This window comes from Mus caroli, unplaced genomic scaffold (genome assembly GCF_978045245.1).
Source record: "Mus caroli unplaced genomic scaffold, Mus_caroli_1 scaffold_817, whole genome shotgun sequence".
Classification (NCBI taxonomy): domain Eukaryota; kingdom Metazoa; phylum Chordata; class Mammalia; order Rodentia; family Muridae; genus Mus; species Mus caroli.
The window spans coordinates 24,659-36,810 of NW_028228072.1; the positions used below are offsets into that span (position 1 = coordinate 24,659).

The 12,152-nt window shown below is 51.8% G+C and overlaps 1 protein-coding gene across 1 annotated transcript; it reads right to left on the reverse strand.

Annotated features, from left to right (window-relative positions):
- Window positions 1-4,117: 4,117 nt before the first annotated feature.
- Window positions 4,118-12,134, reverse strand: LOC146999604 (ras GTPase-activating protein 4-like). The gene is made up of 5 exons (XM_085834493.1): window positions 12,002-12,134; window positions 10,686-10,821; window positions 9,266-9,386; window positions 4,683-4,747; window positions 4,118-4,568 (listed from the first exon to the last, which is right to left on the reverse strand). The coding sequence occupies exons 1-5, from the start codon at window positions 12,059-12,061 to the stop codon at window positions 4,447-4,449; spliced, it is 504 nt and encodes a 167-aa protein (XP_085690619.1). The 5' UTR covers window positions 12,062-12,134; the 3' UTR covers window positions 4,118-4,446.
- Between the last annotated feature and the right edge of the window lie 18 nt (window positions 12,135-12,152).

Sequence of the window (12,152 nt, forward strand, 5' to 3'; positions counted from 1 at the left end):
TGGGAATCCTGTTGCTATGACATCTGCATCGTATACCCTTCCTTAAGATGCTTCTGGTTGTTGTTGTCTTGGTTTTGTTTGTTTTTCAAGACAAGTGTTTCTCTGTGCAACCCTGGCTGTCCTGAAACTTGCTCTGTAGATCAAGCTGGCATCGAACTCAGAAAACTGCCTGCCTCTATCTCCAAGAGTGCTGGCATTAAAGGCATAAGCCAGCAGCACCAGGACTTCTGTCCAGTTTTCAGACACAACAACAAGAACAGTAACTAATACAGACTCAGTCTCCCAAGCGTTGGAGCCACAGGCATGAGCCATCCTGTCCATTGGTATCTGAGTGCTGAAGCACCACTGGGTGATGGAAGTGTCACAGGAATCAAGCGAAGACAATGATGTCAGGTCCTGGAAGGCTCTGGGGCCCTTCACACGCTGGGTCACACTCCACTTTGCCTCTGCACATGGACATATTACTTCTGGAGTGTCAACGTAGTGATGCCTAAGCCAGCTCAGCCACCTTCAAGGCTGAAGGTACAAAGATAATGCAGGCACCTTGCTCAGCTCTTATGCCTCCAACTGGGAGGAAGACGACGACGAGGAGGAAGCAAAAGCTGTTGCTGCCACAGCCCAAGGTTCCCCTGTCACAGCCCAAAACTTGCATCCACTTAATAATCTAGGAACAGAGATCCTGGAGGGCAAAGAACCCCATGAGGTCATCAGGAGTGCTAGTTATCGCATGGGGCCGAATTTAACTCCTCGAGCAATAGGGTTTTCTCCAGGCCACCCTGTGAGCCAAGGCTGAGATTAGAAGGCAGATCAATCCCATGTGATTATGATACCCTCAGTTCCTCCCAGTGCTTCCCTCCTCTCAACCAAAAGCTTCCGAGTGCCCGCAAGACAGACCTAGGAGCGCAAGACAGACCTGGGAGTGCAAGACAGACCTGGGAGCGTTACCAGAATTCCTCCCCTGCATGGACTTCATGTCTCCCCTTTACCTAAGGTCCCAGTGATAAACCACCAAAGCTCCCCCTGGGGAGTCTCTGAGGTTCCCAATGTTACAGGGAGGGATAATGGACAGAAGTATGGAGGACCCCAAAGAAATCTAGCATGGATGGTGGCTTCCCCGCCCCCAACTGTTAGCCTTCTACATCCTATATACTCAGTCACTTCCCTGAGGCCCCTCAAAAGGCAAGTGCAATTAGAGCAGAACTGCATACAAATGACCTTTATCCATTCCTATGAGGGAAGACCCACAGTCGCCAAACTACAGGTGGGCTCTTGCAAGCAGGCACAACTGGTGATGATGGTGGCTGCTTCAGAAGTCACTAGATCCTTTTATCTGTCCCTTCTCCTGATGCACCACACTGAACAAACATCCTCTCTACGTTTCCCCAGAACTCATCGTAACTGGCAGCGAAAGACCCGGGCCTGGCCTAGCTGCAGGGCTCTCAAGTCAGGGCTTTTGTACTAAAACTCATGGAGACCCGTGTGCCATCCCACTGTGGGATGGATTACCACTTGTACCACCCTAGTTTAGTATTAAGGTTCCACCTGGAGTTTGGCCACCACCACTGTGTCCCACTTGAGATCTATAGGATGAGAAAATGTCACTTGGAGGGAGGTCAGATCAAGAGGCTAAGAACTCAGTAGGGCGAGGAATGCCAGGTGAAGAGAACCTCCTTGTCTTCTGGGTCACCCAAGCAGCCTGGTCTGCAGGGAACATTGTGGGACAGACCTAATCAAGAGTTAATTACTCCTGCAATGCTGGGGGCGTGGCTCAGTACTAGACCCCCTGCCAGGAATCCTCCAGTGAGGGGTTGGGGGCACGTTTCAGTGGTAGAGCACCTGCCTCCAATCCCCCAGTGAGGGGCTGGGGGCGTGGCTCAGTGGTAGAGCCCCTGCCTAGAATCCCCCAGGGAGGAGCTGGGGGCGTGGCTCAGTGGTAGAGCCCCTGCCTAGAATCCCCCAGGGAGGGGCTGGGGGCGTGGCTCAGTGGTAGAGCACCTGCCTAGAATCCCCCAGGGAGGGGCTGGGGGCGTGGCTCAGTGGTAGAGCCCCTGCCTAGAATCCCCCAGGGAGGGGCTGGGGGCGTGGCTCAGTGGTAGAGCCCCTGCCTAGAATCCCCCAGGGAGGGGCTGGGGGCGTGGCTCAGTGGTAGAGCCCCTGCCTAGAATCCCCCAGGGAGGGGCTGGGGGCGTGGCTCAGTGGTAGAGCCCCTGCCTAGAATCCCCCAGGGAGGGGCTGGGGGCGTGGCTCAGTGGTAGAGCCCCTGCCTAGACTCCCCCAGGGAGGGGCTGGGGGCGTGGCTCAGTGGTAGAGCTCCTGCCTAGAATCCCCCAGTGAGGGGCTGGGGGCGTGGCTCAGTGGTAGAGCCCCTGCCTAGAATCCCCCAGGGAGGGGCTGGGGGCATGGCTCAGTGGTAGAGCCCCTGCCTAGAATCCCCCAGTGAGGGGCTGGGGGGTGTGGCTCGGTGGTAGAGCCCCTGCCTAGAATCCTTTACTGAGAGACTGGGGTGGTGACTCATGTAGAGCAGCCTCCTGCCCAATTTATACAATGCTGGGGCTCAGACCCAGGCACCTAGGCCCTCATGCTAGATAATCACCTTAACTGGACTTGGGTTTGGTGTTTGTTTTTTGTTTTTCCAATTATTGTTTTCATTTTGTTTGTTTTTACTGAAACAGGGTCACACAATATAGCCCATGATGGCCTCAAACTTGAACTCCTCCTGCCTCAGCTTCCCGAATGCTGGGATATAGGTGTGTGTCATCACGCCCAGCTTCTGAGTGTGTGTTTGTGTTGGCTGAACTGCAGATGAAACCCAGAATCTGACGTATGCCAGGCAGTTGCCCCATCACTGAGCTGCATCGTCAACCTGAGCGTGGTTTGAGCGTACCATTTGAATTCAGGCACAGCCGCTTGGTTGAGCCTGTAATGCCAACAACGTCATACGGAACGGAGTCGGGAGGATCAGTTCAAGGTCATCCTCAGCTCCACAGCTGAGTTTGAGGGCAGCCTGGACTATGAGAGACACTGTCTCAAAAATAAAGGTGCTTGCTGAGCACACACGGAGCCCTACGTTTAATTCCCAGCTCTGCATAAACTCTGCGTGGTTCACACCTGTAATTCCAGCACATGAGAGGTAGAGAAAGGAAGATCGGGAGTTCAGGGGCATCCTTGGCTATAAAACAAGTTTGGGGTTATCCTGGGTATATGACAAACCCTGTCTTAATTCTTCCAGAAAAAAATATAAACAATACATCAGCTGAACTAGGAGCTGAATGCCCCCACTCTTCCCTCTGTGGCAGACGCTTGAGCTGTGGCCAGGATACTGTGGAAAAGCTAGCCATTAAGACACATCCCACAGGAAAGCCATTGGCTGAGTCTGTCTAGAACAGTTCTCAGCCAGTGGGTGGAGACCTCCTCATAGGGGTCAAAGGACCCTTTTCCGGGCGTGGCATAAAATCATCAGAAAACACAGATATTTACATTATGATTGAGAAGAGTATCAAAATTAGTTATGAAGTAGCAAGGAAAATAATGCTATAGTTGGGGGCTCACCACAACAGGAGGAACTGTATTGAAGGGCCGTGGCATTAGGAAGGTCGAGATGAATACCTCCTGGGATTCTTGTGCCCTGCCCACCCTGAACCTGGAAGCACGAGCTGACCAGCCATGAGAGCAGCACAATGCATGGCCTGGGTCTCGTGAGGGAAGGCAGGGAAATGGCAGGAGCTCTATCCACTTCCGACAACCCCATGCCCAATCCAGCTGCCCATCAACACAGCCTCACGCCCCTCCCAGACCCTGAGCAGAGAGACTGGAAACTTGGCCTGGTAACCCACAGAAGATGGAGGGGGCACTGTGACCCAGCCCTGCCGTGCCGTGCAGTCTGTAGGGATGCCCTGAATAGAGGAGCTTGGTGTGGTGTCTGCTTCTGGCTGGGAAGAGCCATTAGGCTCCAGAGCTGAGAGGATGGAGGGGGTATAGAGAGGAGTGTGGGATAGGAGCTGCGAGTTTTAACAGGCCTGGCCCCAGGTAACCTAGAACCTGCAGCAAGGCTGCGCTGGTGACCCCAGCTCTCAGTCAAACCCCCGTCCCTACATAGAGTCTCTTAGATTCAGTCTTTCTCTGGACCCAACCCAACTCCTCAGCATTACGGCAGTTACAGAGCATTTATTTATGACAGCAAACCACTGTGGCATCTGACCTAGGAGGCCAGACAGTGGCAAAGCAGTATGAGGTGGGCAGCCTGGTCTCCTGGGTGAAGAATCTGGGCCATGGGGACTACAGGAGCAGTCGGGTCTCCCAAAGAAGCAGGTGTCATGGTTGTCCCTCGCAGACATGGAGAAGACCATGCTGGGTCACAGCCCTCCCCAGAACAGTTGACAATGATCCTGAGCATATCTAGGATCTGCAAACACCTGACAGGGACTCCATGGACACCTCATAGACACCTCACGTCTGTAGCTCTAGAAGGTGATGGGGCTCTCTGGCTGCTGGGCTGGCCAGGCTGGAGCCATGGGCTTCTTGAAGGTCTTGCAGCACACGAAGCAGCTGGGCCAGCGAGTCCTCGGGAGCTGGATGGGATATGTTGTAGGGAGGGCAGATGTGGCGTCCAGAGTCTGAGAACCCATGTGTCCCTGGAGGCAGCTGAACCACCAAACCCCGAGTTCCAGATGAGAGTGACCTACCTCCATCACAGCCTGTGGGTGAGACGCCGGCTTCTGTCGTCCCACGCAGGAGCTGGTATCTTTCCCTGCAGAGGAAGGCAGAGTGAGGGCCAACAACCACAACTAACTTGCTGGGAAGGCAGAGATGTCACAGGGGTTCCCCGAACAGGGAGTGCTGCTCCAGGGGTACAAACAGGTGCTTTCAGTCCACAAGGAATCAACTCAGGCCCAGCCTCCACGTTTCTAGTTCCAGCCACGTTCCTCTCACCGTTCAAACACAAAGCAGCCAAAAGTCTCTCCCCACCAATACTTGTAAAGCTCTTCTCTCCATACAGCCAAGCCTGACTTGGAAATTGCAATCCCCCTGCCTCAGCCTCCCTAGTGCTAAGGGTACAGGAATGAGCACTGTGCCTGGCCAGAAAGAGAATGGCAAACCCAGCCAAGCTGTGTCACCCTGGTTTTGCAGGGCCTATGAGAAATGAGCCCAGATGGGGTCTGAAGGACACCAAATGCCAGTTACGGGGTGGGGGGTAAGTTAGGGGTAGGGTTGGAATGCCTGGTCTTCCTTGTGCTGGGCTAGCCCTCTTTGATTGTCTTACAGGCCTTGTTATTTCAGTGTTTCTTTTTTGTTCTTGTTTTGTTTGTTTTGTTGTTGTTTTGTGGGTTCTGTTTGTTTCTGATACAGGGTCTCACTATGTAGACCATGCTTGAACTCCCTCTGCCTTTCCAGTGTTGGGATTAAAAGCATTCCCTACCAGTCTGACATGGTGATGGATGCCTTTAGTCCCAGTACTTGGGAAACAGAGCAGATCTTTGAGTTCCAGGCCAGCCTGGTCTGCAGAGCAGGTTCTAGAGATACACAGAGCCCTGTCTCAAAAAGGGGGTGGGGTGGGGTGGGGCTGGAGAGATGGCTCAGCGGTCAAGAGCACTGGCTACTCATCCAGAGGTCCTGAGTTCAAATCCCAGCAACCACATGGTGGCTCACAACCATCTGTAATGGGATCTGACGCCCTCTTCAGGCATCAGGTGTACATGCAGATAGAACATTTATATACATTAAATAAATAAATAAATAAATAAATAAATAAATAGGAAAAGAAAAGAATCCCATCACATTTAGCTGTTTTGATTTCCAAGATTGGGTCTTATTTTGGTTTTGGTTTTTTTGAGACAGGGTTACTCTGTATAGCCCTGGCTGTCCTGGAACTTACTCTATAGACCAGGCTAGGCTCTGCTTCCCAAATGCTGGGATTAAAGGTGTGTGCCACCACTGCCCAGCTTTCTTCTCCTCCTCCTCCTCCTCCTCCTCTTTTCTTTTTTTTCTTCTGGTTTTTCAAGACAGGGTTTCTTTGTGTATCCCTGGCTGTCCTGGAACTCACTTTGTAAACCAGGCTGGCCTTGAACTCAGAAATCCGCCTGCCTCTGCCTCCTGAGTGCTGGGATTAAAGGCGTCGCCACCACACCCAGCTCCTTCTCATTCTCCTGCCTCCACCTCCAGAATGCTGGGATTATAGTCATGAGCGCTGTGCCTAACTCTGAGGTTCTGTTGGGTTTTTTTTTTTTTTGTTTTTTGGAACAGGGTTTCTCTGTGTAGCCCTGGCTGTCCTAGAATTCACTCTATAGACCAGGCTGGCCTTGAACTTGGAGATTCTCTCACCTCTGCTTCCCAAGTGCTAGAAATAAAGGCATGCACTATCATGCTCCGATTTTTATAAAAAACTTTAAAACTTATTATTTTATATGTATAGCTATTGTGTGTAAACATGTGAATGTTTGTGCAGCACATGTGTGCATGCCTGGTTTTCGAAGAAGCCCAAAGAAGGTGTTTGACCCTCTTGGAACTGGAGTCACAGATAATTGTGAGATATCAGGTCAGCGTTCAAAACTGCTGAGTCATGTTTCCTGCCCAGGTTTTTGGAGGATGTCCAAAACCCTGGAGGATCACTGAGTAAAAAGGATGACCTTTGAGTCACTTGCCTGGGGTCCAGGATGCACGTGCAGACAAGCAGTCCCTTTTGTGTAGCCCAGGAGAAGGCTGTAGGGAGCTGAGATGGCCTCAGAGCATCCTCCAGCCTGGCCCCACCCAGTGATTCAGAGCTAATGGGGCCCAGGGATCCTGTTGGGCAAAGTTGTTTTAGAAAGCATCCTAGAGCCTGGTGATAGTAGTATGTGCCTTTAAATCTAGCAGTCAGTAGGCAAAGGCAGATGGATTTCTGAGTTCAAGGCCAGCCTGGTGTACAGAGTGAGTTCCAGGACAGCCAGGGGCTACACAGAGAAGCCCTGTCTAAAATCAAAACAAAACAAAACAAAAACAACAAAAAAGAAAGAAAGAAAGCATCCTGTCTTAATTAGCAAGATAACTCAGGAACTCAGAATTAGCGGAGGGCAAAGCCAGTGTTCTGCCGTCATCTCCAGAAGGCTGGGTAGATGGGGTCAAATTAGCACAGGAAGCAGTTGTGACCGTGACCTCTGTCCTCCTAATAGGAGATGACCTCATGATACAGACTGGCAGTGGGAAGGAGGTTGGCCTCATTAAAAGGGGGAGAATGTAGGGCCAGCAAGATGGCTGGGGAGGAAAGGAGCTTGCTGCACAACCCCAGGACCTGAGTTCAATCCTTGAAATCTACATGAAAGTGGAAGAAGAGAACTGACTCCACGACGTTTCTTCTAACAACACAAGTGTGATAAGAAGCACAGGCCCCATGTACACATTAGATACACACAAAACAAAATAAGCAAAAAAGATGGCCTGTCATTTCAACTACTTGAGAGACTGAAACAGGAGAACCACGTTGAAGACCCTGAGGACCATGGAGATAGATAGCTCAGTTGGCAAGTGTTTGCTCTGCAAGCATGAGAATCCTAGCTTGAGCCCAGTTTCCATGTAAAAGCCAGGCACGGTAGTGCTTGCTTGTCATCAAAGATAGGTGGGGATTCTGGGAAGCCAATTTTATCAAAGTAGTGAGCTCAAGACTAATCAGAGAACTTGTCACAAAAATGAAAAAAAAAAGATGCTGGAGAGACGGGAGGATGCTGGAGAGAAGGGAGGATGCAGGAGAGACAGGAGGATGCTGGAGAGACGGGAGGATGCTGGAGAGAAGCGAGGATGCTGGAGAGACAGGAGGATGCTGGAGAGACGGGAGGATGCTGGAGAGACAGGAGGATGCTGGAGAGACAGGAGGATGCTGGAGAGAAGGGAGGATGCTGGAGAGACAGGAGGATGCTGGAGAGACAGGAGGATGCTGGAGAGACGGGAGGATGCTGGAGAGACAGGAGGATGCTGGAGAGACGGGAGGATGCTGGAGAGACAGGAGGATGCTGGAGAGAAGGGAGGATGCTGGAGAGACAGGAGGATGCTGGAGAGACGGGAGGATGCTGGAGAGACGGGAGGATGCTGGAGAGACGGGAGGATGCTGGAGAGAAGGGAGGATGCTGGAGAGACAGGAGGATGCTGGAGAGACAGGAGGATGCTGGAGAGACGGGAGGATGCTGGAGAGACGGGAGGATGCTGGAGAGACAGGAGGATGCTGGAGAGAAGGGAGGATGCTGGAGAGAAGGGAGGATGCTGGAGAGAAGGGAGGATGCTGGAGAGAAGGGAGGATGCTGGAGAGACGGGAGGATGCTGGAGAGACGGGAGGATGCTGGAGAGACGGGAGGATGCTGGAGAGACGGGAGGATGCTGGAGAGACGGGAGGATGCTGGAGAGACGGGAGGATGCTGGAGAGACGGGAGGATGCTGGAGAGACAGGAGGATGCTGGAGAGAAGGGAGGATGCTGGAGAGAAGGGAGGATGCTGGAGAGACAGGAGGATGCTGGAGAGACGGGAGGATGCTGGAGAGAAGGGAGGATGCTGGAGAGAAGGGAGGATGCTGGAGAGACATCTCAGTGGTTCAGAGCATGTGCTTCTCCTCCAGAGGGCCTGAATGTCTTCCCAGCACTCACAACTCCAGCTCCAGGGGCGTCCAGCATCTCTGGCTTCTGTAGGCACCTGCACTCAGGTGCCTATCCTCACACACAGGCACACATATGTGCAGATATGTACACATAAGTAAAACAATAAGATTAAATGGAACTAGAAACAAAGAGAGTGAGATGGCCGGAGTGAGGTTAAGGGTGCTCAAGGCTCTTCTAGGGGACTGAGTTTCGTCCTGCCCCACCCCCACTCACATCAGGTAGCTCACAATCACCTTTAACTACAGCTCCCAGGGGACCTGACGCCCTTTTCTGGCCTTCAGAGGCACCTGCACACATATGGCATTAGGAGGCATACACACATGAAAATAAGAGTATAAAGATTTTTTTGTTTGTTTTGTTGGTGCGTCTCACTGTGCAACCTTGGCTGGCCTAGAACTTGCCATGTAACTTAGGTTGACCTCCAACTCATAGAAATCCTCTGCTTCAGCCTCCCAAGCGCTGGGGTCAAAGGTATGTACACCACACTTGGATAGAAGTAAATATGCCCAAGGCAGAAAAACAAACATGGAACCAGAGGCAAACGAGAAAAAGACAAAGACAAGCTGTTACTTAGCAACCCTCAGCCACAAGCCCATTTGCAGCCCTCAGGTGGCAGGAGTATGCAGATGCCTCTCCTTGAGCCTCCTCACCGAAGAGCAGCCTCCACGCCTAGCAGGTGCCTATAGATGAGCTGAGCCTCAAGGTCATGATCCAGTGGGTCATTCCATTCCTGCAGGGTCACCCGAGAGTGGGTCTTGTCACATCCCTGATCTGGAGGCAGAGAGAGGGCATAGTTACAATGGAAATACCATGCCTGGATTCCTGGTAGTGCAGAAAAGGCCATACTGGATGCTAGTGTGGGTGAGGATTCATGAAGGGTCCACTAGGGGCTGGTAAGATGATCCTGACTCTGCCTAGATCATCATGGCTTCAACTGCTGGACCAGAGTATATACTATGGAAAGTGGTGTCCTGTGGCATTCAGAGACATTTGGGGAGCTGGTAGCATTCCATAAGGTCTGCCTAGAGGTTCCCCTGAACTACATGATCATGGTAGGATGTGCCCAAGCTTCCTGCATTGGAATGAACTAGTCCTGCTAATTACCGGCTTTGCCACCTTTGCCCACTTACCCGCCCACTGTAAGCCTCAGTTGTAGACTGTGGGCGTGGCTTAGCAGTAGAGCTGTTGCCTAGAATCCCTGAGTGAGGGGCATGGTGTGGCTCAGTGGTAGCATGCTTACCTAGCATGTTAGTGGGCCTGATTTCCATATGCAGACACACAAACACACACATGCACACACATTCTAGTCTCAGCTTCTCCCTAGTGATTTGGGATCTCAGGTTGTCTCACAGACCACAGTGAGCCCCACATCAGCTCTCATGAGGGGCCACAAAGAGCCATCCGAGCAAAGCCAGGGCAGGGCAGGTGCAGTGCAGTCGGGTGGACAGCTTTTCCTATGCCAGGCTCTGCAGATTGAGACCTGGAGGGCACAGGGCTCTAAGCTTTCATTAACTCTGTGAGTGGGGAAGGTCTTGAAATTTCCAGAACTGATGGGCAGTGTCACATGACCATAATACCAGAACTCACGAGGGCAGGAAAACTGTCTCAGCAGTTAAGAGCGCTGCCCGCTCTTCCAGAGGGCCGGGGTTTGATTCCCAGCAACCACATGACATCTTACAACTGTCTATAACTAGTTCTAGGGGAGCCGACAAACTCTTCCAACCTCTACAGGTGTATCCTCACACACACTCAGTACTCACACACGTACACATGCGTATACATAAAACATATCTTTATTAAAAGTAAATATAAATCTTTAAAAGAGAGAGATTCTACTAAGTTTTCAGGCTTTGTCAGAATATCCACTGAATTCACTCACATGCGTCACACACTTTGCACGGCATTTACCAAACCACATGGTCACAGATCTTTCTGTGCCAGGAGTACCTGCAGGCCTGGTTGTCCCTTGGGCAGCTTTGCCATAGATAAGCATGTGGCTTTTCAAGCTCTGAGAACCCCTCTCCCAGCCTATGACCTGCTTGGGAAGGGGACCCAGGCCAGCACTCCCACCTGTCTTGTCCTTCTGGTGACAGCAGCTCCACTTGTCCCCACGGAAGATGCCAGGGTGGTATGACCGCAGGAGGCCCCTGTTGTTGGTGCTCGCTTTGCGCAGTGCAGACAGCCACTGGTTCAACTCGTTCACACACTGCAGGGACAGCGGCTCAAAAGTCTGCCCCTTCCTCCCCAGAGGCAGGTAGGTACTCTCTTCTGAGCCACTCTCCCAGCCCCTCACAGACTCTCCACTTGGTACAAAGAAGCTAGAGCAATCTGGGAATGGGGTGATCAAATGAGCAGATGTCTCCATCAGATTAACCTGTGGGGAAGCCTGTGGGGTATTTTTGATTGATGACTGATGTGGGCCTAACCCACTGCATGTGGTGCCAACTGCTAGCAGCTGGTCCTAGGGGGCATAAGAAACCAGGCTGAGGCAGGCGTGGTGGCACACGCCTTTAATCCCAGCACTCGGGAGGCAGAGGCAGGCAGATTTCTGAGTTTGAGGCCAGCCTGGTCTACAAAGTGAGTTCCAGGACAGCTAGGGCTACACAGAGAAACCCTGTCTCGAAAAAACAAAACAAAACAAAACAAAAAAGAAACCAGGCTGAGCGAGGCATGGGGAGCAAGCCTACAACAGCATTTTTCTATGGCCTCTGCTTCAGTTCCAACCTTCGGGTTTCTGTCCTGGGATCCTGACTGGCTTCTTCTGATGTTTGACTGCAACCTGCAACCTGCAATCTGTAACCCTTTCCTCACCAAGTTGCTTTTGGTCACAATCTTTATCACAGCAATAGAAACATTAGACACATACTTTTAGCCTCTCAATTGAGGATTCTAGACAGAGGCTCTACCACTGAGCCACGCCCCCAGCCCCTCCCTGGGGGATTCTAGGCAGGAGCTCTACCACTGAGCCACGCCCCCAACCCCTCACTGGAGGATTCTAGGCAAGTGCTCTCTTGCTTGAATCATGCCAAGAGCACATCACTTCAATTTTTCAATATTCACTTTTGGAAACTAAGGCATTGAGTTTCAAGCTAGCCTGACCTGTGAGAGTTTTAAAAAATAATACAGACCAGAAAAGGAAAAACCAAGCTCTGAGTCACAAGGACCTAGCTGTCTATTCATCTAGCTGCACACATACCTACATATGGAGGCCCAGTGGCAAACATGAACCATTTTCTGGGCATGAGACCCCAGGACAGTATATACACACAGCCTGCACTACCTAATGTAGCCAACAGGGGGCGAAGGGGAGAAGAGAACTAAGTCCACATTCCAAGCCCAGGGCATTGCTGCAGCCTCCTCCCCAGAGCGCCCTCCACAGGCCACACCTTGCACTGCAGGTAGACAGTCTGGGCACGGCCAACATCATCTGCGTAGATGACTTGCATGATGTGGGAGCTGCCGAAGCTCTTTTCCTCCACCTTCTCCGCAGCCCGGATGCTGGCCAGCTTGATGAAGGTGCTTTTCTGGGGCAGCCAG